The sequence below is a fragment of the Dendrobates tinctorius genome, unplaced genomic scaffold, assembly GCF_039654945.1.
Source record: "Dendrobates tinctorius isolate UK_male_01 unplaced genomic scaffold, ASM3965494v1 ptg000016l, whole genome shotgun sequence".
Classification (NCBI taxonomy): Eukaryota; Metazoa; Chordata; class Amphibia; order Anura; family Dendrobatidae; genus Dendrobates; species Dendrobates tinctorius.
In genome coordinates, this window is record NW_027361684.1 from 55,460,001 (window position 1) to 55,485,640 (window position 25,640).

General features: G+C 43.2%; 1 protein-coding gene across 1 annotated transcript in view; it reads left to right on the forward strand.

The window, feature by feature from the left end:
* Positions 1–20,505, forward strand: part of MAP3K15 (mitogen-activated protein kinase kinase kinase 15) — a 228,886-nt gene extending 208,381 nt beyond the window's left edge. The window contains exons 21-29 of the mRNA XM_073565877.1: positions 2,746–2,926; positions 7,676–7,850; positions 9,000–9,185; positions 9,393–9,498; positions 10,270–10,477; positions 11,560–11,669; positions 12,921–13,024; positions 13,105–13,181; positions 18,410–20,505. Coding sequence (XP_073421978.1) covers positions 2,746–2,926; positions 7,676–7,850; positions 9,000–9,185; positions 9,393–9,498; positions 10,270–10,477; positions 11,560–11,669; positions 12,921–13,024; positions 13,105–13,181; positions 18,410–18,488 — 1,226 coding nt within the window. The 3' untranslated portion in view covers positions 18,489–20,505. The remainder of the gene's footprint in view (positions 1–2,745; positions 2,927–7,675; positions 7,851–8,999; positions 9,186–9,392; positions 9,499–10,269; positions 10,478–11,559; positions 11,670–12,920; positions 13,025–13,104; positions 13,182–18,409) is intronic.
* The last annotated feature ends 5,135 nt before the right edge of the window (positions 20,506–25,640 follow it).

Sequence of the window (25,640 nt, forward strand, 5' to 3'; positions counted from 1 at the left end):
GGGCACAGTAGTCATGTATGGTAGGTTCAGCAGTAATCAGGGGACAGGATACACTAGTCATGTAGGTTAGGCTCAGCAGTAAGCAGGGGATGCGGTACAGTAGCCATGTAGGGTAGGTTCAGCATTAAGCAGAGGATGGGGTACAGTAGCCATGTATGGCAGGCTCAGCAGTAAGCAGGGGACGGGGTACAGTAGCCATGTTTGGTAGGTTCAGCAGTAAGCAGAGGACAGGATACAGTAGCATTTTAGGTTAAGCTCAGAAGTTAGCATAGGATGGGGTACCGTAGCCATGTAGGGTAGGTTCAACAGTAAGCAGGGAATGGGGTACAGTAGCTATGTATGATAGGTTCAACCGTTAGCAGGGGTCGAGGTACAGTAGCCATGTTTGGTAGGTTCAGCAGTAAGCAGGGGTAGGGGTACAGTAGCCATGTATGGTAGGCTTAGCAGTATGCAGGGGATCGGGTACCATAGCTATGTAGGTAGGTTCAGCATTAAGCAGGGGACGGGATATAGTAGCCATGTAGGTTAGGCTCAGCAGTAAGCAGGGGACGGGGTACAGTAGCCATGTAGGGTAGGTTCAGCAGTAAGCAGGAGTCGAGGTACAGTAGCCATGTTTGGTAGGTTGAGCAGTAAGCAGAGGATGGGGTACAGTAGCCTTGTAGGGTAGGTTCAGCAGTAAGCAGAGGACGGAGTACAGTAGCCATGTATGGCGGGCTCAGCAGTAAACAGGGGATGGGTTACAGTAGCCATGTAGGGTAGGTTCAGTAGTATGCAGAGGATGGGGTACAGTAGCCATGTAGGGTAGGTTTAGCAGTAAGCAGGGGACAGGGTACAGTAGCCGTGTATGGTAGGCTCAGCAGTAAGCAGAGGCTGGGGTACAGTAGCCATGTAGGGTAGGTTCAGCAGTAAGCAGGGGACAGGGTACAGTAGCCGTGTATGGTAGGCTCAGCAGTAAGCAGAGGATGGGGTACAGTAGGCATGTAGGGTAGGTTCAGAAGTAAGCAGGGGTCGGGGTATAGTAGCCGTGTATGGTAGGCTCAGCAGTAAGCAGGGGTCGGGGTACAGTAGCTGTGTATGGTAGGCTCAGCAGTAAGTAGGGGTCAGGGTACAGTAGCCGTGTATGGTAGGCTCAGCAGTAAGCAGGGGTTGGGGTACAGTAGCCATGTAGGGTAGGCTCAGCAGTAAGCAGGGGTTGGGGTACAGTAGCCATGTAGGGTAGGATCTGCAGTAAGCAGGGGTCGGGGTACAGTAGCCGTGGCCTTCAGATGGACATTCTCAGTACATCATGTTACATTTGCGCCTCTGTAATTATCTAACATAGCGTTCACTTTCATAAAGACTTTCATTTTATAAGGTTATGTAAGGGTCTTGGCCCCGAGCTCTGTTCTTGGTGAGGCTTAGTGTAGATGTGTTAAATCTCAAGTAATGAAATAGTTGGAATTACTGCGATGTAACAAACGTCTTTAGACTGTAAACTTTTTCATAGTGTGATGTATTACAAAAAATGTTCTGTACACGTTTATGTGATATCACACCTACCTCATTTACCAACTTACCTGATTTCATATCGTGGCTTATTTATTGGTAATGAATATAAGGCAAAATTAGGACGTTCTGCAAGTAAATATAATGTGCGTCTCTTTCTGGGAAACCTCTCTTGTTACAATTATTCCCTCCCATGTCAAACAACCAAGGACAGGAAATCATAAAATTGCCTGAAAGGAACACTAAGTATAGAAAATGCACACGCACACAAAAATATCCAAGTTATTCCTCTTCTGATCCATCCTTTCTGTGTGTCTAACTCAGTCAGAACTGTTTGCTTTAAAAAGGCTCTGTCAGCAGTTTTTTGCAACTCTATCTGAAGGCACTATGATGAAGGGGCAGAGAACCTGACTCCAGCAGTGTTTCACTCACTGGGCTGCATGCTGCAGTTTTGATAAACTCCCTGTTTTCTCTTGCTGCATATCTAGCAGTTCTCTAAATTCTGATATCTGTGTTACCCCTCCCCCACGACTGATAGGCAGGTTTCTGTGTACACTGTGCATAGGCAGAAAGCTGCCAATCAGTGGTAGGGGAAGGGTCATGAATATGGAGGACTACATGGCAGCAGGTTTATTAGTTCACTAGTGATAATCTCCTGCTAATAAAATTATTTTTATCAAAACTGCTGCAAACATCCCAGTAAATGACACATCACTAGAACTAAGCTTTCTGCCCCTACATTATGCTGCTGTCAGATTAGGTAGAAAAACCAGGTGACATATTCCCATTAAGACCATGCTGAAAATCTGCCAGAATTAGGTCACATGCCAACGGCCTTAATGCTGGTACATATTAGCATTTATATTCTGGCTGTAGGTCCTGGCCTAACACTAACCTCAAAATGACCAGATGTAATAGTATTACACTGCAGGCACTTTTGGCGGTAATACATGCTGTAATGCACCCTCATTATGACTGTCATATGCCAAATGAAATCCTGTTTATTTTTGTTCTAAGTTTGACACAAAATGCAGAATGTGTACTGTCTAGAGATGGGCGAGCGTGATCCAGCATGTGGGTATAAGGATGTTGGCATGCGCCTTTCAATGAATGAGGCGCCTCTGACACCAGCAAGCCCCCTCTTCATGATTGATGGATCTGGACCATTATCTGAAAAGATGACTGCCCATCAGTGTAGGTCACATGCTGAATGAAACACCGTGTAATATGAGAGTGATAATGCCAGTATTATTGTTGCAGATTACAATCGCAGTACATCCCTGCCATTGCCAGTGCCCGGGGAGCTGGCAGGGAGTAGCAGCAGTGAACATGGATCAGTATCGCCTGACTCAGATGCAAAGCATGAATTATTCTTTGAAAAGGCTAAAAAATCGAGTTCTGAAACTTCTTCCAACAAAGCTCCTACGTCCAGTTTACTGAGGTGAGTGCGCTATTGACACTGGAGGCTTAGTTTAATTCAGTATATGCAGCTTTTTTATACAGTAGATTTTTTTTTTGCTACAGGTTGGGTTTTGGCTTCGTGTGAGTGTCAGTGTAGTGTGCAACTTTTGTAAGGATGGTGCTATATATACTGTATAATAAGTTATCACATATCCAGCTAGATCATCGAGGGACAGATTGCTGAGAGCCCACAGTGATAACTGGAACAGGAGTGGTCCACATTAGTGCTGCTGCTCCATTCAGAGTCCATAGGACTGGCAGTGATGACTAAATAAAACCTCATTCAGTTTCATAGACTGTGAGTGGAGCGGCAGCTCGCATGTACAATCATCTCTCCAGATGGGAGACACAGGAACCATCATTTTGGCAAATAGTATGATCCCAGAAGTAAGACTAGCAGTTCTCTCCTGTCGTGATAACTTGTTCTGATTGACATACCCATTTTGACATAAAAGTAGGCAATGTTAGATTTGTCACTCCATCTTGAACTATGGTGAGAAATCTACTCTGAAATACAGTGCCTTACAAAAGTATTCGGCCCCCTGGAACTTTTCAACCTTGTCCCACATATCATGCTTCAAACAATAAGATACCAAATGTAAATTTTTGGTGAAGAATCAACAACAAGTGGGACACAATTGTGAAGTTGAACAAAATTTATTGGTTATTTTACATTTTTGTGGAAATTCAAAAGCTGAAAATTGGGGAGTGCAATATTATTCGGCCCCTTTACTTTCAGTGCAGCAAACTCACTCCAGAAGTTCATTGTGGATCTCTGAATGATCCAATGTTGTCTTAAATGACTAATGATGATAAATATAATCCACCTGTGTGTAATCAAGTCTCCGTATAAATGCACCTGCTCTGTGATAGTCTGACTTCTGTTTAATGCACAGAGAGCGTCATGAAGACCAAGGAACACAACAGGTAGGTCCGTGATACTGTTGTGGAGAAGTTTAAAGCCGGATTTGGATACAAAATGCTTTCCAAAACTTTAAACATCCCAAGGAGCACTGTGCAAGTGATCATATTGAAATGGAAGGAGTATCATACCACTGCAAATCTACCAAGACCTGGCCGTCCCTCTAAACTTTCATCTCAAACAAGGAGAAGACTGATCAGAGATATAGCCAAGAGGCCCATGATCATTCTGGATGTACTGCAGAGATCTACAACTGAAGAGGGACAGTCTGTCCATATATGACTTTCTGATTTGTTTCAATCAGCCCTTTTAATTCAGGGCTTACAGAGTATGTAGACACAAAAGACCTTGTTGGCAAGAGAAACGCCAATTGGCAAAATGCCAAAATTCCCTAAACAGGGAAAAATAATACCTGCTCAAATAAGACATATGTACAGGAGGAAAAGTGAGCTACTAGGTATCAATGTAACTATAAATATCATTTTATTAGACAAATAGTCAAAACATACAAAAATATCATTACATAAAATTTGGACAAAAGACTGCAGCAAGATAAACCAGGCACATCACAGGGGGACAACGGTGCCCGTATAAACATGAATATCAGGTAGATGTAAAATTAAAGGCAAGTGCATACACTGATAGGAAATTTCAAAAAAGGCAGCTCAGAGAGAAACAGACTCATTTGTGAGTAAAATGTATAGAGTTGAAATCACTGGCCAGTGCGTATTGCACAATAGAACTCTAATAGGTAATCAAAGCCAACAGAGATTCAAAAACAAAATGCACAATGAGAAGCCGAAGGTCTGAGAACTCACCAGAAGTAGGAAGGGCACCGGATAAAGACCCCAAGGCCGGGTATAAGAGCCCCAACGCACGTTTTGCGCGCACAAGGCACCGCTTTCTCAAGGGGAGTATCTGCGATGTATGCAGAAGGACCTTAAGAGCGCATGTGACCTAATCAGCTGATCACCGCCAAGCCTGTAGCAGTGTTTGAATCGGCGCATGCGCCCTGCACACCACAGAGACCGGAAGAAGCAGGAAGACGTCAGGTCCCACGGCACACGCGCAGAGGGAAGAATTCCCAAAAAGCGTACCAAGGACACAAGAGACGCCCCCCGCATCTCCGGCATCAGGGCACACAGAGCGCACGCGCACCCACCGCCACATGGAAATGGCAGGAGTATCATACGACTGCAAATCTACCAAGACCTGGCCGTCCCTCTAAACTTTCATCTCAAACAAGGAGAAGACTGATCAGAGATGCAGCCAAGAGGCCCATGATCATTCTGGATGTACTGCAGAGATCTACAACTGAGGTGGGACAGTCTGTCCATAGGACAACAATCAGTCGTACACTGCACAAATCTGGCCTTTACGGAAGAGTGGCAAGAAGAAAGCCATTTCTCAATGATATCCATAAAAAGTGTCATTTAAAGTTTGCAACAAGCCACCTCGTAGACACACCAAACATGTGGAAGAAGGTGCTCTGGTCAGATGAAGCCAAAATCGAACTTTTTGGCAGCAAGTCTGCAAAAGACCTGAGACTGGGATGGAGCTTTGTCTTCCAACAAGACAATGATCCCAAACATAAAGCAAAATCTACAATGGAATGGTTCACAAATAAACGTATCCAGGTGTTAGAGTGGCCAAGTCAAAGTCCAGACCTGAATCCAATCGAGAATCTGTGGAAAGAGCTGAAAACTGCTGTTCACAAACGATCTCCATCAAACCTCACTGAGCTCAAGCTGTTTGCCAAGGAAGAATGGGCAAGAATTTCAGTCTCTCGATGTACAAACATGATAGAGATATACCCCAAGTGACTTGCAGCCGTAATCGCAGCTATAGATGGCGCAACAAAGTATTAAGTTAAAGGGGCCGAATAATATAGCACGCCCCACTTTTCAGTTTTTGAATTTCCACAAAAATGTAAAATAACCAATAAATTTTGTTCAACTTCACAATTGTGTCCCACTTGTTGTTGATTCTTCACCAAAAATTTACATTTGGTATCTTTATGTTTGAAGCATGATATGTGGGAATAGGTTGAAAAGTTCCAGGGGGCCGATTACTTTCGCAAGGCACTGTAATTAAAGGGAATTTGTCGCTTCTAAAAAGCAATTTAAACAGAGAGTCATATTGTGGACTTGGCCCTCAGAAAATATCATATCTGTAGTCTAGTTTTCTCAGATGATTATCCGAAAAACAATATTTGTTTTTCAAATGTGGATGTTTGGTGCACCCTTGCATTCCTCCCCCGATCCCTGCAGAGTGCCGGCACAGATTAAATTGAAAGCTCTTTTGTTTTCTGTTCAGGCAGGACTCACTCTAGGCAAGCGAACACTGTTTATCAACATAATGTGCGTGGTGGAATGGTGCACTGAGAGCTTGGCCAGGCCAGAGCATCAAGCACCAACATTTGCCTAATAAAGATCGTTGTCTAGATTAGGCCTCTTTCACACATCAGGTTTTCGCCGTCAGGCGCGATCCGGCGCTTTTGACAGAAACCGGATCCGGCGAAATGCAATGCCGGATCCGGTTTCCCCCCCATTGACTTGCATTTGCGCCGGATCGCGCCGGATGGCCATGCGTTTCATCCGGTTTTCGCCGGATCCGGCAATGTGTCGCGATCCGGCGTCTGGAAAAAACGGCTACTGTAACGTTTTTTGTCTCCGGCGAAAAAGCCGGACACGCCGGATCCGGCGCGTCCGGCTTTTTCACACAATGAAAGCCTATGAGCGCCGCAATGCGCCTGATCCAGCGAAAGCCGGATCCGGTTTTTTTGGTCTGAGCATGCTCAGTAGCTCTGCCCACTACAACCTGTCAAAGAAGGGCTGTAGGAACATGCTATATATAGTTTTCCAGTAGCCAATCCCATTCGGAAGGCCACAAGGGTCAATTTTAAAAACCAGATCCGGCGTAATCCGTCGAAAAACGGATAGAAAAACGGATGAACCGGATGAGACGGATCCGGTTTTGTCTGTCAAGAACAAGACGGATCCGGCAGAAAACCGGATCCGGCACATCAGGTTTTACAAAACATTTGCCGGATCCGGCATTCCGGCACGACGCCGGATCGCGCCTGACGCCGAAAACCTGATGTGTGAAAGTAGCCTTACCACATCTGAGAAAGCTAGACTATGTAGGTAGGAGTTTTAGAAGGGCTGAGTGCCTTTTATGACTTTCTGATTTTTTTCAATCAGCCCTTTTAATTCAGGGCTTACTGGGATTGTCTTTAGGAATTGTATCTGATCTGCCATGGAGCAAAACATTTTAGGCCTGTTTCACATTTCAGTTATTTGACGTCAGTCAAAATCCGCTAGGTTGTAAAAAAACGGATCCGTTTCTGTTGTGGCCCAAACGGATGCCGACGGATCTGCTTTAGTAAGTTAGTGACTGAAATTTAAAGGAAAACGAGAGAGAGAGAGATTTTGCAGGGTCCGTCTGGTCCGCCCGGGAAGCGCTAAAATTTTCACGGCGCCGTCAAAAAACGGATCCAACGGACGACCGTCAGTCAACATCTGCCACTAATGCAAGTCTATGGAGGGAAAAAGCGGATCCGCCAAAAAGGGGCGGATCTGTTTTTTTTCAGAAACTGGCGGATTTTGACTGACGTCAAAAAACGGAAATGTGAAAAAGGCCTTAGGAGACAGGTACAGGAAATAAAAGAATAATTAGAAAATGAAAATCTTCTAAATCTACCCTGAATGTGCATGCAGATGTGCCCATTACAGGGAGCCAATTGTATAAATGGAATATACATTCCCGACTTCTTTTCATGCCTTGCATTATGTCAATATCACACAGTGTTCCAGATGAGGGCTCGGTGTCCGAAGATAGAAGTTCCCCAACGTCTCCTGATGAGCGGGATTCTGGTCTGTTTCTTCTCCGAAAGGATAGTGAACGTCGTGCAATACTCTATAAGATCCTCAAGGAAGAGCAGAATAAAGTGTCCTCAAACCTACAAGAATGTCTTATGCAGGTACAATAATTTATAGCATATACAGCGATAGGAACTGGAAAAAAGGACTTTGGAATAAAAGAGGCGATGGGATAGAGGCAGTGGATATTGTGAAATGATATAATATGCAAGGCGCCAAGTGTAGGGTCGTAAGCCATCCTTCCCCTTTCTTTTTTGGCCTTTGCCTCCATTGCCCTCTCTTTGTTACAGATACGCCAATGTAGCTTTTTAACAATTCCCTTTTGGATCCTTACTTTCATACATCTTTTCTTCATTTACGTTAGATGATATACATCTTGGTTATGATATACTACCACATCAAGTACAGATGAAGTCCTCCTTATTTGTAAGGTGGCACCCCATTGTGTTTAGAACTGGGTATACTCGTGGTCGCTCAACAGATAGCGATCTCACAAGACTCTCCCATACACAGGAGCTTTATGTTTGGCTAAGCATTCATGTGCTTTCAATGGGGAGAGAGGAGAAAGCATCTGGCAACGGCTCATCTCTCCTTAAAACAAAAAGATTGTTGAAATTTCAACTCCCCGAACCTTTCTCTCCCCAAAACATCTGTCTAGGGAGAGGCGAAGGGCCCTCATAAATACCAGACCATTGGCCAGTCCTGCAGAAATCAGTGGGTCTGGATTATTTTAATTCAGTACGTATGTGGACTTTAAGTGTAACTGCGAGGTATAGTGGGGATGAGGACAGGGAGATCTACAGTATGAGAAATGGGTGAGGAAGAATGAGGACCATGAAGAATGTAGTGTACTGGTGGTAGGGTAGAAAAGGAATGGGGTAAGCAAAAGGAAAAGACGGATCATCTAAGATGACTGTGACGGATGAGAATCTGATGGTAAGACAATTGTAAGTAGTAAAAGGATGACAGGAATGGGGGAAAAGGGTGTTTAAAAATGGTAGAAAGTAAGTAAAATTGTAACAGCCTCAGGAAGAATTAGCTACAAAATTATACATCTAGAAATATCCAATACCCTACATTTACAGGTGATAGGCATCGTGCTCATATCTAATAGACTACAAGGAAACTGTTTCCATGATGTTTAAATACAAAAAGAAGGAAAAATAACTTAAGAGTTACCAAAACTAAACGTAGCCTTGCCGCTGAGTGGTTTGGCCACTGCTGGATGGTAATTCTCCCCTACTCTGCAGAGCTCAGAAGACGTGCAGCTTTCAGTCACTCACATCAAACAAATTATTAATATCCTGAGGGACTTTATCCGCTCCCCGGAGCACAGAGTGATGGCTTCCACCATATCCAAACTCAAAGTGGATCTGGATTTTGACAGCACATCTATAAATCAGATCCAGCTTGTCCTGTTCGGCTTCCAGGATGCGGTGAGTAGTCAGTATCTACACCATAGTCCCTGGGATATTGCATGTCATGGTGAAACTGGCGCAGTCCCTTTTGTGCTTACATTTCACTGATTTACTAATTGCTTTATCATATTCTGGAAAATACCAGGATGAAAATTACATTTTGTGATAAGATGTGGAGTTTATTATGTGTTCTGTGTTTACAAGTGACATATCCCATATACCCAGGTTAATAAAGTCTTGAGGAACCACCTAATCCGACCTCACTGGATGTTCGCAATGGATAATATTATTCGACGTGCAGTGCAGGCGGCGGTCACTATCCTTATTCCTGGTAAGCGGAGGAGACCTCTGTTCTGCTCTTAAATGGACCCTGTCGTGAGACAATGTGCCTATTTCACTAAAGCTAAGCTGATGTACATCCTGATTTATATACAGGCTTGTGCCCAGGCTTTGTATCAGTCATTTTGGCATGGCTGCCTTACTGAACAGTCATGTCTCTAGTCATTGCCTGTGCTGTAATCACACCCACTGTTCCTTGATTGACAATATATATTGTATTTATGCCCATCACTTCTGGATTACTGGGGATCTGACTGGGCATCTCCTTTGGTGTTTTCAAAACTATTATAGCACCACTGCCCTGGAGCAATTGGTGGGTTCCTGTGATTGGACCCCCATTTACTCCAAAGGAATACTGATAAGGAATTTAGATTGTGGTCCTCAGTGGGAACAGTGATGATGATGTCTGTAAAGTGATGTGGAATTAGTGGTGCTGTATAAGTAAATAAAATAGATTAAAAAAATAAGCTGTGTACATGAGCTGCTCATCTGTCCCTGATGTCTGCTGATTAAGGCATGGATCCCAACGTATAGGCTGTGCAGCTTTTTAAGTTGCTATGCTTTGCTGTGCAATGCTTCCTTATGGAGGCCTATACATTTCCATCTGTCCTTTTACTGATGACAGTAGGAAAGCACATGGAAAGGTCTGAATTGCTGTGATGGTCAGATGGCGGAGTTGTTGCTTGGCCATCTATTTCTATGTCTATCCAAGTAGTGCTGAGTGCATGGCTTCTATCTGGTCTTCTTTGCTTGCCCTGCCCAGAGCTCAGGACACACTTGGGTCCTGCATCAGAAAGTGAAGGAGTGGACAAAGAAGTGGAAGATGAAGATTACCAGCCGGTTCAGCAGAATAGCTCTGAAGAGGTTGTCATTACATCCGGTGTCAGCACGCTTAGTTCGGTGGTCTCTCATGAGACACAAGGTCATCAGCTAAACCTACAGCTTGGGAAATTGAAACAAGAGACCAACAGGTAGCTCGGCATTGCGTTCATAAGATTACTGCTTCCATCCATTTTGTTATTTTTTATCATACACAGGAAGTTATCTCAGTAAAGGAAGCAGAGACATGTACTAGAACATTTCCACTGGGAATATTTCCTTTGTCGTGGAAGGTATTTCTGATGTAGAAAAAAGAAAAAAAATTGGGTTGGAAACATATTTCCCAAATGCAGAAGAATGAGGCCCTAAAGGCTACCATACACAATAGATAAAAATGGTCTGAACCCGACCATTTTCACAGGATCAGTTGTACATCTAATGTGTATGAGAGCCTCCCTACACTTCCTCCACAGATTATTGGGGGAAAGAAGGATTTGACCATTGAAATTTCATTGGTTCATTGTTTTGTTCTGCTTCCTGAAGAGTCTGGCAGCGGCTTTCTCGTAGGGAACACAGAAGAGAGAGATAGTTGTTGGTGACAGATGTATAGTGTGTATTGGGGCCTTTATCATCCTAAAGGGACTGTCCACGCTTGTCACGAAAGTGTACAGTCACTCTATGTGACCGCAGACTGCTGAATCTTGACAGCATGCAGGTCGACACTGCCACAATTCTCAGGGTAAGTGGGTGGCCACGTGATCGTATGCATGTGATTTGCACACTTTTGGTCACATGCCATCTAGGCGCCTTCGTCTTCTCTCATTTAAAAGTGATTGAGAAATGCCAGACGAGACTGGTCAGTACATGACCGCAAGGATGCAAATCTCACGATACGTGAGTCTACAGTTACATAAAGTGACTGCAGATTTTCGTCCCAAGCCTGGACGACCCTTTACATTAAGAATTTATTTTTAATTGATTATGCAACTAGAATTTAAAATTAGACTTAAAACTGTGACATGCCAAGTTTCTTCAGGTGTAGAAATATACCATTACGCTGTTAAATTGGTGGCATTCCTGAGAGAGGGATAGTTGTCATAACACAGAGGTTATGAGCGGGTGAGCTTAGCCTTTATAGAAGTGAGGATTGCACGTTGTACGGCATATGGTACGTTTCCATACAGCAGGTTTTTGCTCTGTGGCCTCATTTTTCGTTTGGTGTGTTTGGTCATAGATTATTGGAGGAACTCGTTCTAAAGGAAAAAGAATATCAGTTTCTTTTAAAACAATGCCTGGAACAAAGAAGCCATGACTTACACCTCCTGCAGATCAAGTCTAGCATGGGTAAGTATTCCTACACCTACTTGCAGTGGTGTAACCTAAAGCTTGTGGGCACCAAGGCAAAATCTGAAACAGGGCCCCCAGCTATCACAGGTCTTTAACAAGTCTTTTTCCATAGGGCGAAGGGTCCTTTGAGACTCTCTTGTCCCCAGTGCCCGGGTTCAATTGCAACCCCAGCACCTCTTATATTTACGCCCCAGCCTAATTGCCACATTTCTAGCCATAGATTTTTTTTTGAGAACTGTTAATATCCCCTTAGTGTCCGGATCAAATTTTTGAAGTCTGTCCAGTGTCACTTTATGTAGTAATAACTTAAACAGCGCCTAAACAATTCCCAGTGATTTTGAGATTGTCTTTTCATGGCACATTATAATTTATGATAATGGTAAATTTAGGTCGATATGTTTTTGTGTTTATTTATAAAAAAATATCAAAAATTTGACAAAAATGTAAAAAAAAAATAGCAATTTTCAAACTTTTAATGATTATCCCTTTAATCCAGATAGCTATACCACACAAAAACATTTATAAATAACATTTGCCTCATGCCTGCTTTACATCAGCACCATTTGTAAAATGTTATTTTATTTTATTAGCATTTTAGAAAGTCTAAAAATGTAGCAGCAATGTTTCATTTTTTTTTCAAGGAAATTACAACATTTATTTTTTTAGGGACTTATCCAGTTTTGAAGTGACTTTGAGGGTCCTATATATTGGAACACCCCCAAAAGTGATACCATTTTAAAAACAGCACTCCTCGACATAATGAGAACTGCTCTCAGGTAGTTTATTAACCCTTCAAGTGATATTCAGGAATTAATGGAAAGTGACATGATAGGAATGAAAAAGTGTATTTTTACCACCTAAATGTCGCTAACTTCTGAACAGGTCAGTGTAGCCGGCAGACTTTAAGACCCTACTTGGCCGTGAATTACCATGGCAAACATCAGAACCACAGAATCATGATCTCAGGGTGCTGGAGGGGATAAAGAGGAAGCCCCCACACTCTGTTAACCATTTACATGATGTAGTCACTTTTGACAGCAGCATCTAATGGGTTAAACAGATATTGCCGTTGCCAACACTGATCGTGGCTCATGCACCAAGTTGTCAGCTAGTTACAGCCGACAGCTGCTGGATTGCCACCTGTATGGGGATGATATTCTCTTATATCTCAGGTCAGTAAAAAGACGTATTGGCGGTCAGTAAGGGGATATAGATTGTTGTAGTCGCATTTCTCCGTTTCCTTTTCAGATGTTCCCAGATCTGCATCCTATGTGTCGATAGGCATTAATAGAGACCAGGAGCTGATGGACTGGCTGAGACAGCAGGGCGCTGCTGAAGAGGTTGTGGAGCAGGTAATGGCTATACCTTATCATACATTATTTCTGACACCCTTTTTAATGTCTGACTTAATTCATATCTATTTACTTACCAGTTTGTTGGGGAAGATTATACCCTTTATGACGTTCTGCATGAAGTCACTAAAGAAGATCTGCAAAACCTAAAACTCCGGTATGAAATTGCAGTAGTATGTTGGAAGAAATAATGACAATTGGTGTAAAGATGGCAGCTCAGGACGTGGATTGTGTGCTTCACATGTAAAGAGAAGGGGGTGGTAAGGGGAGATCCAGAGTAAAGGGTCCTCCACATGCCCAGCGGATCATGTAAAAAAGTAATCTGCACTGAATACCTCATTTACTTTCTCGGGACAAAGATTAGATTGAGTTGGACAATAAGCCTTTCTCACAATCCACGCTTTTGGAGAGGTCATATAAAAAGTGTCCTAATCAAGAGGGGCCAAAAAGAAAACCATTATAAAAGTAAAAGATAATAAATACTATTTAACCCCTTCATGACCCAGCCTATTTTGACCTTAATGACCTGGCCATTTTTTGCAATTCTGACCAGTGTCCCTTTATGAGGTAATAACTCTGGAACGCTTCAACGCATCCTAGCGATTCTGAGAATGTTTTTTCGTGACATATTGGGCTTCATGTTAGTGGTAAATTTAGGTCGATAATTTTTTGCATTTATTTGTGAAAAAAACAAATTTGGCGACAATTTTGAAAATTTCGCAATTTTCAAATTTTGAATTTTTATTCTGTTAAACTAGAGATTTATGTGACACAAAATAGTTACTAAATAACATTTAGCACATGTCTACTTTACATCAGCACAATTTTGGAAACAAATTTTTTTTGTTAGGAAGTAATAAGGGTTAAAAGTTGACCAGCGATTTCTCATTTTTACAACAAAATTTACAAAACCATTTTTTTTAGGGACCACCTCACATTTGAAGTCACTTTGAGGGGTCTATGCAGCAGAAAATACCCAAAAGTGACACCATTCTAAAAACTGCACCCCTCAAGCTACTCAAAACTACATTCTAGAAGATTATTAACCCTTCAGGTGCTTCACAGGAACTAAAGCAACGTGGAAGGAAAAAATGGACATTTTAGTTTTTCCAACACAAATTTTCTTTTAGCATCATTTTTTTCATTTTCACATGGGCAACAGGATAAAATGGATCCTAAAATTTGTTGGGAAATTTCTCCTGAGTACACCGATACCTCATATGTGGTCATAAACCACTGTTTCGGCGCACGGCAGGGCTCAGAAGGGAAGGAGCGCCATTTGACTTTTTGAATGGAAAATATGCTGGAATATTTAGCGCTTGCCATGTCACGTTTGGAGAGTCGCTGTGTGCCTAAACACTGGAGCTTCCCCACAAGTGACCCCATTTTGGAAACTAGACCCCCCAAGGAACTTATCTAGATGCATAGTGATCACTTTGAACCCCCAGGTGCTTCACAAATTGATCCGTAAAGAAAAAGGACTTTTTTTTCACAAAAATTATCTTTTAGCCTCAGTTTTTTCATTTTCACATGGGCAACAGGAAAAATGGATCCTAAAATTTGTTCGGCAATTTCTCCTGAGTACACCGATACCTCATATGTGGTCATAAACCACTGTTTGGGCGCACGGCAGGGTCCGGAAGGGAAGGAGCACCATTTGACTTTTTGAATGGAAAATTAGCTCCAATCGTTATCAGACACCATGTCGCATTTGGAGTGCCCCTGTGTACCTAAACATTGGAGCTCCCCCACAAGTGACACCATTTTGGAAACTAGACCCATTAAGGAACTTATCTTGATGTGTAGTGAGCACTTTGAACCCCCAAGTGCTTCGCAAAAGTTTATAACGTAGAGCAGTGAAAATAAAAAATCATTTTTTTTACTCAAAAATGATTTTTTTAGCACGCTATTTTTTATTTTCACAAGGGTAACAGGAGAAATTGGAACACAAAAGTTGTTGTCCAGTTTGTCCTGAGTACGCTGGTACCCCATATGTGGGGGGAACCACTGTTTGGGCACACGGCAGGGCTCAGAAGGGAAAGAGCGCCATTTGACTTTTTGAAATTAAAATTAGCTCCAGTCGTTAGCGGACACCATGTCATGTTTGGAGATCCCCTGTGTGCCTAAACTTTGGAGCTCCCCCATAAATGACCCCATTTTGGAAACTAGACCCCCCAAGAAACTTATCTAGATGTGTGGTAAGCACCTTGAATCCCCAAGTGCTTCACAGAAGTTTATAACGCAGAGCCGTGAAAATAAAAAATAATTTTGTTTCCTCAAAAAAAATGATTTTTAGCCCGCAATTTTTTTTTTTCACAAGGGTGACAGGAGAAATTGGACCCCAAAAGTTGTTGTACAGTTTGTCCTGAGTACGCTGGTACCCCATATGTGGGGGTGAACCACTGTTTGTGCACACGTCGGGGCTCGGAATGGAAGTAGTGACATTTTGAAATGCTGACTTTGATGGCATGGTCTGCGGGCGTCATGTTCCATTTGCAGAGCCCCTGTGTGCCTGTGTGCCTAAACAGTAGAAACCCCCCACATGTGACCTCATTTTGGAAACTAGACCCCCCAAGGAACTTATCTAGATGTGTGGTAAGCACCTTGAATCCCCAAGTGCTTCACAGAAGTTTATAACGCAGAGCCGTGAAAATAAAAAATCATTTTTTTCCTCAAAAAAAAATGATTTTTAGCCCACAATTTTTTTTTCCACATGGGTAACAGGACAAATTGGACCCCAAAAGTTGTTGTCCAGTTTGTCCTGAGTACGCTGATACCCCATATGTGGGGGATGACCACTGTTTGGGCACACGTCAGGCCTCGGAAGTAAAGTAGTGACATTTTGAAATGCTGACTTTGATGGAATGGTCTGCGGGCATCATGTTACATTTGCAGAGCCCCTGATGTACCTAAACTGTGGAAACCCCCCACAAGTGACCCCATTTTGGAAACTAGACCCCATAAGGAACTTGCCTAGATGTGTGGTGAGCACCTTGAACCTCTAAGTGCTTCACAGAAGATTATAACGCAGAGCTATGAAAATAAAAAATAATTTTTTTACCTCAAAAAATGATTTTTTAGCTCGCAATTTTTTATTTTCACAAGGGTAACAGGAGAAATTGGACACCAAAGGTTGTTGTCCAGTTTGTCCTGAGTACGCTGGTACCCCATATGTGGGGGGAACCATTGTTTGGGCACGCGTCAGGGCTCGGAATGGAAGTAGTGACGTTTTGAAATGCAGACTTTGATGGAATAGTCTGCGGTCGTCATTACGTTTGCAGAGCCCCTGATGTGCCTAAACAGTGGAAACCCCCCACAAGTGACCCCATTTTGGAAACTAGACCTTCCAAGGAACTTATGTAGATGTGTTGTGAGCACTTTGAACCCCCAAGTGCTTCACAGAAGTTTATAATGCAGAGACGTGAAAATGAAAAAATCATTTTTTTCCACAAAAATCATTTTTTAGCCCCCAATTTTTTATTTTCCCAAGGGTAACAGGAGAAATTAGTCCCCAAAGTTGTTGTGCAATTTTTCCTGAGTACGCTGATACCCCATATGTTGGGGTAAACCACTGTTTGGGCACACGTCGGGGCTTGGAAGGGAGGGAGTACCGTTTGACTTTTTGAACGCAAAATTGGCTGGAATCAATGGTGGCACCATGTTGCGTCTGGAGACCCCCTGATGTGCCTAAACAGTGGAAACCCATCAATTCTAACTTCAACCCTAACCCCAACACACTCCTAACCACAGCCCTAACCCCAACACATCCCTAATCCCAACCCTAACCATAACCCTAACCCCAACACACCCCTAACCCTAATCCCAACCCTAACCATAACCCTAACCCTAATTCCAACCCTAACCCTAATTCTAACCCTAATTCCAACCCTAACCCTAATTCCACCTTAACCCTAATTCCACCCTAACCCTAATTCCAACCCTAACCTTCATTCCAACCCTAACCCTATTTCCAACCCTAACCCTCTTTCCAACCCTAACCCTCTTTCCAACCCTAACCCTCTTTCCAACCCTAACCCTAATGGAAAAATAAAAATATTTTCTTTATTTTATTAGTTGTGCCTACCTATGGGGGTGATAATCGGGGGGTTTATTTACTTTTTATTTCATTTTGATCACTGTAAGAGTGATGAGGATGAGGACTGCGGCGGCAGATCGCAGCTGTCATTCAGTGGCGGGGGGGGGCGATTGCCGGTGGGGGGGGTCGAATCGGTGTCTCCAACCATGTCCGATGCTACTGCAGCATCGGCCATGGCTGGATTGTAATATTTCATCAATTTTCATTGATGAAATATTACTATCGCTCTGAATGGCTGTTTTACTTTTAACAGCCAATCAAAGCGATCCTAACCACGTGGGTGCAAAGCCACCCCCCCCTGGGCTTAACTGCATGTTGTCCTGTATCTGCGGGTCGGGTGACATTTCAATGACCCCGGTCACCCGACCCGCAGGAACGCTATTTATAGCATGACGCCTACGGGGGCGTCATGGGTCGTTTGGGCACGACTTTTCATGACACCTACGTAGGCGTCATGGGTCGTGAAGGGGTTAAAGAGGACCTGTGATTTGCTGCAAATGTGTCTTTTTTCTACTTGATGTAAGAGCTGTTGTTCTCCTGAATCTGACGTGGTATTTATTTTGTCCCTGTGTATTTCTGTTCCTGAGATGTAGCCCCTGCTTCACTGTATGCAAATATAGTCTTGTTATCCAATTAGGTGTGTTCCTCAAGAAGAAGAGGAAAAGGGGTATTCCCATCTCCAAGATCCAATCCCAATATGTAGTAGGTATAATAATAATAATAATAGCAAATACCTCCAATTAGATATGTACTATAGTTCTTCTGATTCACTATGTCTCTTTCCTCATGTGCAGGCATTACAGGACCTTAGGTATCCAGGGTTACGACCACTAGCAACTAGCTAACTGTCACTATGAGTGGTTGTAACCATGGATACCTAAGGTCCTGCAATGTCTGCACATGAGGAAAGACACAGCAAATCAGAAAAACTATACTACATTTCTAATTGAAGGTATTTGCTAATATTGTTATTAGACCTACTGCATATTGGGTTTGGATCTTGTAGATGGGAATACCCCTTTAAGGACCAATACTATTTAACAAAAAGACTAGATTTAAAAACTGGGAAGAAGAGGTCATATTTCAGGAAAAGATAGGTCAGAAACAAAAGAAAAACACCAGATTGGAGAAAACAGCAGCATTTTCACCAGGAAAAAAAAAATAATGGCAAGTGACAAGTCTTTTTTAACTAATACATATTAACTTTACTATGGGTGCTACTGGTACTTGAGACTTTTGGATGATGATCGATTGTAGTAATATACTCTCTGTCTTTCTCTATATCCCAGGGGTGGACCTCTCTGCAGGATCTGGAACGCAATCTCCAAACACCGGAAGCCTAAGAAAGTTCTCAGTGTGGATAATTGACAGTATAAATATTTCTGACCTGTAGAAAAACAGAGTGTAAAGTGTATCATATAGAAAAAACATTCCTACTCCTAAATTATTTATCTTTTGTATATGGCTGTATAGGCATTACCTCCTAGGTGTATGTTATTTCTTCTATGCAGAGGTTGTAAAACTGATGTACTGTAACTAGTGAGCAGGGCTGGGCATTTCTTCCCTTAGAGTCTGATTGCTGCTAAATCAGATATACTGCAGTAATGTAGCAAGTGAGGAGCATCAGGGGTCAATTTATAATGCACAGAGTGTGTGAGTGTGCACACCCTAATGACATGAAACTCTCACCAGATGTCAGCAACAACCCATCCAATCCACACAGGCAAAGAAATAAAACCATAGAAGTCCATAAATCAAGTTATATGTAATAATGAGAAATGATACAGGAAATAAGTATTGAACACATAAAGAAAGAGAGGTGCAAAAAGCCATGGAAATTCATGACACCAGCTTAAAACTATCAGTAACTAGAAAGCAATCCTGCCACTTAGTGAAGAATAAGATCAGCTGGTTCAAGTGATGGTGTAGAAAAGGTGTCTCATTACCAAGGCGCCACACAAGAAACATCTCATGATGGGTAAAACAAGTGAGCTGTCTCAAGTCTTTTGCAACCTTATTGTTGCAAAACATACTTATGACATTGGTTATAGAAGAATTTCTAAACATTTGAAGGTTCCAGTGAGCACTGTTGGGGCCATAATCAGGAATTGGAAAGGACATAATTTCACCATAAAACAGCCGTGACCAACTGTTCCTTGCATGATTTCAGACATAGGAGTGAAAAGAATTATCAAAAGAGTTGTGCAAGAACCAAAGGACCACCTGTGTAGAGCTACAGAACGTCCAGGAATCAGTAGGTACAATTGTTTAAAAAAAAAAAAGTAATGCACTCAACCTCCATGGCCTGTATGCACGTTCACCACACAAGACTCTATTGCTGAACAAAAAGCATGTTTAAATTTGTTCAACAACATTTAGACAAGCCTGTGAAATACTGGGAAAATAAGAATATAGTTTTTTCTTTTTTTGGACCTTTGATTCCCATTGGTGCCCTCACTACTGGTTATGATTGTGACTTCCCATTTTCCTGTATTTGCATTATGCATTTTATTGGGATCAACGAGGGTTGTTCATTCATTAATATTTGTTTTCATAATTTTTCGCTTATTTCTATATGGGGTAATTTTAATGCATACCAATATAGTTTTAATAGAGGGATATTTTCTGGCATATAACAGTTAGAATAATAGGGTGTAAACTATTATGTGTAAATAGAGAATATAGTCTGGTCAGGTGAGACCATACTAATAGTGACGTTTGGAGGTGGGAACATGATGGTGTGAGGCTGTTTTTGAGTATATGGCCCTGGCAAACCTCATATGATTGAAGGAAGGATGGACAAATGTACCTAGACATTTTTGAAAAGACATTTCAGCAAAGCAATGATCCAAAACACACAGCCAAGGAAACTCTCAATTGGTTTCAGAGAAAGAAAACACAGCTTTTATGACCAGCCAATCGCCGGACCTGAATCCAATACAAGGAACTAAGGCCGGGGTCTCATGGCGTTATGGCAGTCCGTTTAATAGATTGCGGTTCAAAGAGGCATTAACACGATGTAACGCATCCATTAACGCTGCCATACACTGCCATTACCGAGCGCATCGCTAACACATGTCATAAGCGGCATGCGTTAGCGATGTGCCGTCATTCTCTGAAGGGCCCTCGGACACGGTCTGCAGCGTTTGAGGGTCCGTCACTGCTAACGCAGATGGAGCATTTGCACTAATACGATCAGAATATTAGATTAGGGTTAGCGAGAACGGACTGCATTAACGCTACGTGAACCAGGCCTAAGGCTCAGAGTTCACAGAAGGAGTCCACGTGGCCTTCAGGATTAGAAGAGTGTTTGTGTTGAAGAATGGGACAAAATCACACCTGTGTATTGCATGTATAAATTAAATTTCAGTAAGTGCGTTCAATACTTTTTCATCTGTGGTTTGATTTCTTTGCTTGTGTGAATTTAGTGGGTTGTTACCGACATATGGTGAGAATTTCATGTCAATAGCACCTTTAGAAATATATTTACTTAGAGAATTGGTGACATGTTCAATATGTATTTCACCCGCTGTGTGCATATATATAGAAAATATTTGTGATGTGTAAAGGAAATTATAAATGGCTTTCTAATTACCGTATTTTCCGCTTTGTAAGACGCACTTTTTTTCCCCCAAAATTGAGGGGAAAAAGGGGGTGCGTCTTATAAAGAGGATATACATTTGCGCTGCCACTGAGGGTACTTGCCGTGGCACTCTGTGCCCTGATGCTGCCGCTGCGCTGTCCGCCACCGCCGCGCTCCTGTCCCCCGGTGGTTTCTTCCGCCCCACCGCCGCCGCCACGCTCTGTCCCGTTCAGCGTGGGGGGGTCTCTGTCGCTCCATGCCTGCTTTCTTCCTGGAAAATGGCCGCCGCGCATGCGCAGACGGACATCTCGGCACTGAAATCTCGGGAGATGAGATTTCAGCGCTGAAATCTCATCTCCCGAGATTTCAGTGCCGAGATGTCCGTCTGCGCATGCACGGCGGCCATTTTCCAGGAAGAAAGCAGGCATGGAGCGACAGAGACCCCCCCACGCTGAACGGGACAGAGCGCGGCGGCGGTGGGGCGGAAGAAACCACCGGGGGACAGGAGCGCGGCGGAAGAAACCACCGGGGGACAGGAGCGCGGCGGTGGCGGACAGCGCAGCGGCAGCATCAGGGCACAGAGTGCCACGGCAAGTACCCTCAGAACGGGACAGAGCGCGGCGATGGCGGCAAACACCGGGGGATAGGAGCGTGGCGGTAAGAACCAGGGGGAGAGCGCGGCGGTGGTGGCAAGCAGGCACCGGGGGACAGCGTGGCGGTGGTGGCAAGCACTGGGGGACAGAGTGCGGCGGTGGTGGCAAGCAGGCACCGGGGGACAGAGCGTGGCGGTGGTGGCAAGCATCAGGGGACAGAGGGCGGCGGCAGTAACAGACACCGGCAGCGGCACGCTGCACATCAAAACACCCCCTCATCCCAGCAGCAATGTTCCACTCCGGCCTCCTCCATCACCACCCCTGGTAAGCAATAAGACGCATGGATTATAAGATGCACCACCATTTTATTAAAAATAAAGTTTTTTTCCTATTTTTCTTCTCAAAATTTGGGGTGCGTCTTATAATCCGGAGCGTCTTATAAAGCGAAAAATACGGTATTATAAAAATATAAACCTAAAAATTGTGATGTGCAGTAGTATTCAGCCCCCTGTAGTCTGATGCCCCTAAATAAAACCCTGAGTGACCCATAGCCTCCAGAAGTCACATAATTAGTAAGTACAGTCCACCTGTGTGTAATTTATTGTCAGTGTAATTACAGCTGTTCTGTGAAGGGTTAAGAGGTTTGTCTGAGAGCATTTGGGATCAAACAGCATCTTGAAAACCAGGCAACACACCAGACAGATCAGGGATAACGTTGTGGAGAAAAGTAAAGGAGGGTTAGTTGTAAAAAAAAAAAAGAAAAGCCCAAACTCTGGACATCTCACGGAGCTCTGTTCAATCCAAAAGTGGAAGGAGTATGTCACAACTGCAGATCTACAAAGACATGGCTGTCCAACTCAACTGACATCCCAAGTAGGGAGGAGAACACTAATTAGAGAAGCATCCAAGAGGCTCATACTCACTCTGGAGGAGCTGGGGAGATCCGAAGTGCAGGAGGGAGAATAATAATAGTAATTTTATTTCTATAGAGCCAACATATTCCGCAGCACTTTACATTTTAGAGGGAGCTTGTACAGACAATAGACATTACAGCATAACAATAATCACATAGATCATAACAGATACCAAGAGGAATGAGGGCCCTGCTCGCAAGCTTACATCTATGGAGAATCTGTCCACAGCACAACTGTTAGGCTGGGTTCCCATTGCGTTATGGCCATGTGTTTAACGCATCCATTACTTAGCGGCACTAACGCTATGTAATGGATGCGTTAACGCACCCATTGGCCGCCATTATAGTAACGCATCCTTACGCATGTGAAATTCGGCATGCCTTAGCGATGATGCATTACTTTGTGACGCACCCTCGAACGCGGTCTACCGCGTTTTCGGGTGTGTTACGTCTAATGCACAGCGAACAGACGCGTTCGCTGTGCATAGACCTGTATTGCTAACGCATGGTAACGAAATGCTACCATACGTTAGCGCATACGTTAGCGCTAGGGGTAAAAAAGATGACAAAAATGGCATCAGCGTTACCGCATCCATTTAACGGATCTGTTAAACGGATGGCACTAACGCGATGTGAACCTAGCCTTAGGCTGCAGTAACCCTTACGTGAGGGCATCAGATGCGATATGCTAACGACCCTCGACTCCTGTTCTGCTGCGAGCGTAAGCCTAGTGTCATGCTACTGTGCTCCGATCATCGCAGAGAGGGTCAGAGCACCGCTGCAGAGGTGGCAGAGAAATTAATTTCTCCATCTCCTCCGCTGTTGGCGTATATTGCACTGCACTCAGATGATATCAGAGTGCTCTGTATTGACACTCGCACCCATAGAATTAGATGGGTGCGAGTGAGCCAAGCCTCTGATTAGGCATTTGTGCCAATCGCATCATGCTGCGTTTGTTCTCGCATGCTGATTCAGCATGAGAAAATAATCACAGATGTAAGCTACCCCATAGATTAACACTGAGCTGCGTGCTATGCAATGTTTTATCGCATAGCACTCGGCTGTATTGTATGGTAGTGTGACTCCGACCTTAGTCATACAGTCCATGAATCTGACCTTTATGGAAAAGTGGCAAGAAGAAAACAAATTTTGAAAGCCAGCAATGAGAAGTCCTGTTTTCAGTTTGCAAAAATCCATGTAAGGGACACAGCGAGCATGTGGAAGAAGGTACTCTGGTCTGTTGAGACCAAAGTAGAACTTTTAGGGCTCAATTCAAAACTCTAAATGTGGCGGCAAACTAACATTGCACATCATCCTGAAACACTATCCCCACTGTCAAACATAGTGGTGGCAACATCATGCTGTGGGGATGCTTTTCTTCAGCAGGGAGCAGGAGGCCGGTCAGAGTTGATGGGAAGATGGATAGTGCTAAATATAGGGTCATCCTGGAAGAAAACCTGTTAGAGGCTGCAAAAGACTTGAGATTGGGGCGTAGGTTCACCTTCAAGTTGGACAATGAGTCTAAACATACTGCCAGAGATACAATTGATGCTTTAGATCAAAGCCTAATCGTGTGTGTGTGTGTGTGTGTGAATGGCCCAGTCACAATCCAGACCTAAATCTCATTGAGAATTTGTGACAAGACTTGAAAATTGCTTTTCACAGATGCCTCCATCCAATCTAACTGAGCTAGAGCAAATGTGCAAAGAAGAATGGGCGAAAATGTCACCTCTAGATGTGCAAAGCTGGTAGAGATAGACCCCAAAAGACTTGCAACAGTAATTACAGCAAATGGTGGTCCTACATTTTATCAGACTACAGAGGGCTGAATACAAACTAATGTCACAATTTTCAAATTTATATTTTTTAAATATCTAGAAAACCTTGTATCATTTCATTTACACTTCACAAATACTTGCCACTTTTAGTATTTCACAAAAAATCCAAATAAAAAACATGTAAGTTTATGGGGTTAAGTTGAAAAAATGTGGAACATTTCACAGCGTATGAATACTTTTTCAAGGCACTATACAGTAGTGTTCAAAATAATAGCAGTCCAATATGACTAACCAGATTAATCACTGTTCTTGTGGTATAAATTATATTACCACATGTCAAACAATTTACTAGTTAGTTGGTCCCGTTACATTTAGCGATGCACCAGCGATCCCAACCACGATATGACCCGGTCAGGATCGCTGGTGCATCGCTAAATGGTCGCTAGTGAGCTGCCAAACAGGCCGATCTCACTAGCGATGCAGCAGCGGTCGTTACTTACCTGTCACACGCAGAGAGGGTGACAGTCTTCCGGCTGCGTTCATGGCTCTCTCGTCGGCACCAGCAGGAAGAGAAATGGACCAGGCCGATATAGCCAGCGGGGGAGCCGGTCGGAGGTGAGTATCTCATGTAGTGATCTCGCTGCTGCGTCACAAAATCGGTGACGCTTTAGTGATATCGCTATGTGTAAAGGGCCCTTAAGAAAACCACCAGACTCCTCATTCATAATCTGCATGTTTTTGAGTCTGTGTATTAGAATAATTAATTGAAAGGTGTGTGTTTAAAATATTAGCAGTGTGGAGATCAATTATTCTGTGAAGAAACCGATGGGAATCAGGTGGCCCTTATTTAAAGGTGAAGCCAGGACATGTCATACATGGTTTTCTGCTTAAAAGCTTGAGAAATATGGGTTGTTCGAGACTTTGTTCAGAGGAACAGCGTACTTTGATTAAAAATATTGATTGGAGAGGGTAAAAATTATAAAGAAGCGCAGACAATGATCCGCTGTTAAGCTAAAATGATCTCCAATGCTTTAAAATGGAAAGCCAAACTAGAGAGACATGGAAGAAAACTGTAGACTACCATTCAAAAGGATGGAAAATAGCCAGAATGGCAAAAGCTCAGCCAATAATCAGCTCCAGGATATCCAAAGACAGTCTCAAGTTACCTGTGAGCACTGTTACAGATGGAAGACGCCTGTGTGACGCTAATCTCTTACCAAGAAATCCCCGCAAACTCCCACTGTTAAAAACAAGACGTGTACTGAAGCGGATACAATTTGCCAAAGAACACATCAGCTGGCCTAAAGAGAAATGGAGAAACATTTTATGGACTGATGAAAGTAAAATTGTTGTTTTTGGATCCAAGGGCGGCAGACAGTTCGTCAGACGACCCCCAAACTCTGCATTCAAGCCACAGTACACGCTGAAGACATTGAAGCATGGTGGTGCAAGTATGATATGGGCATGTTTCTTTTACTACAGTGCCAGATCTATTTACCGCACACCTGGGATCATGGACCAGTCTGCATATATTAAATTACTCGAAGAGATCATGTTGCCTTATGCTGAAGAGGATATGCGCTTGATATGGGTATTTCAACAAGATGACGACACTAAACACACCAGTAAATGAGCAAAATCTTGGGACCAGTC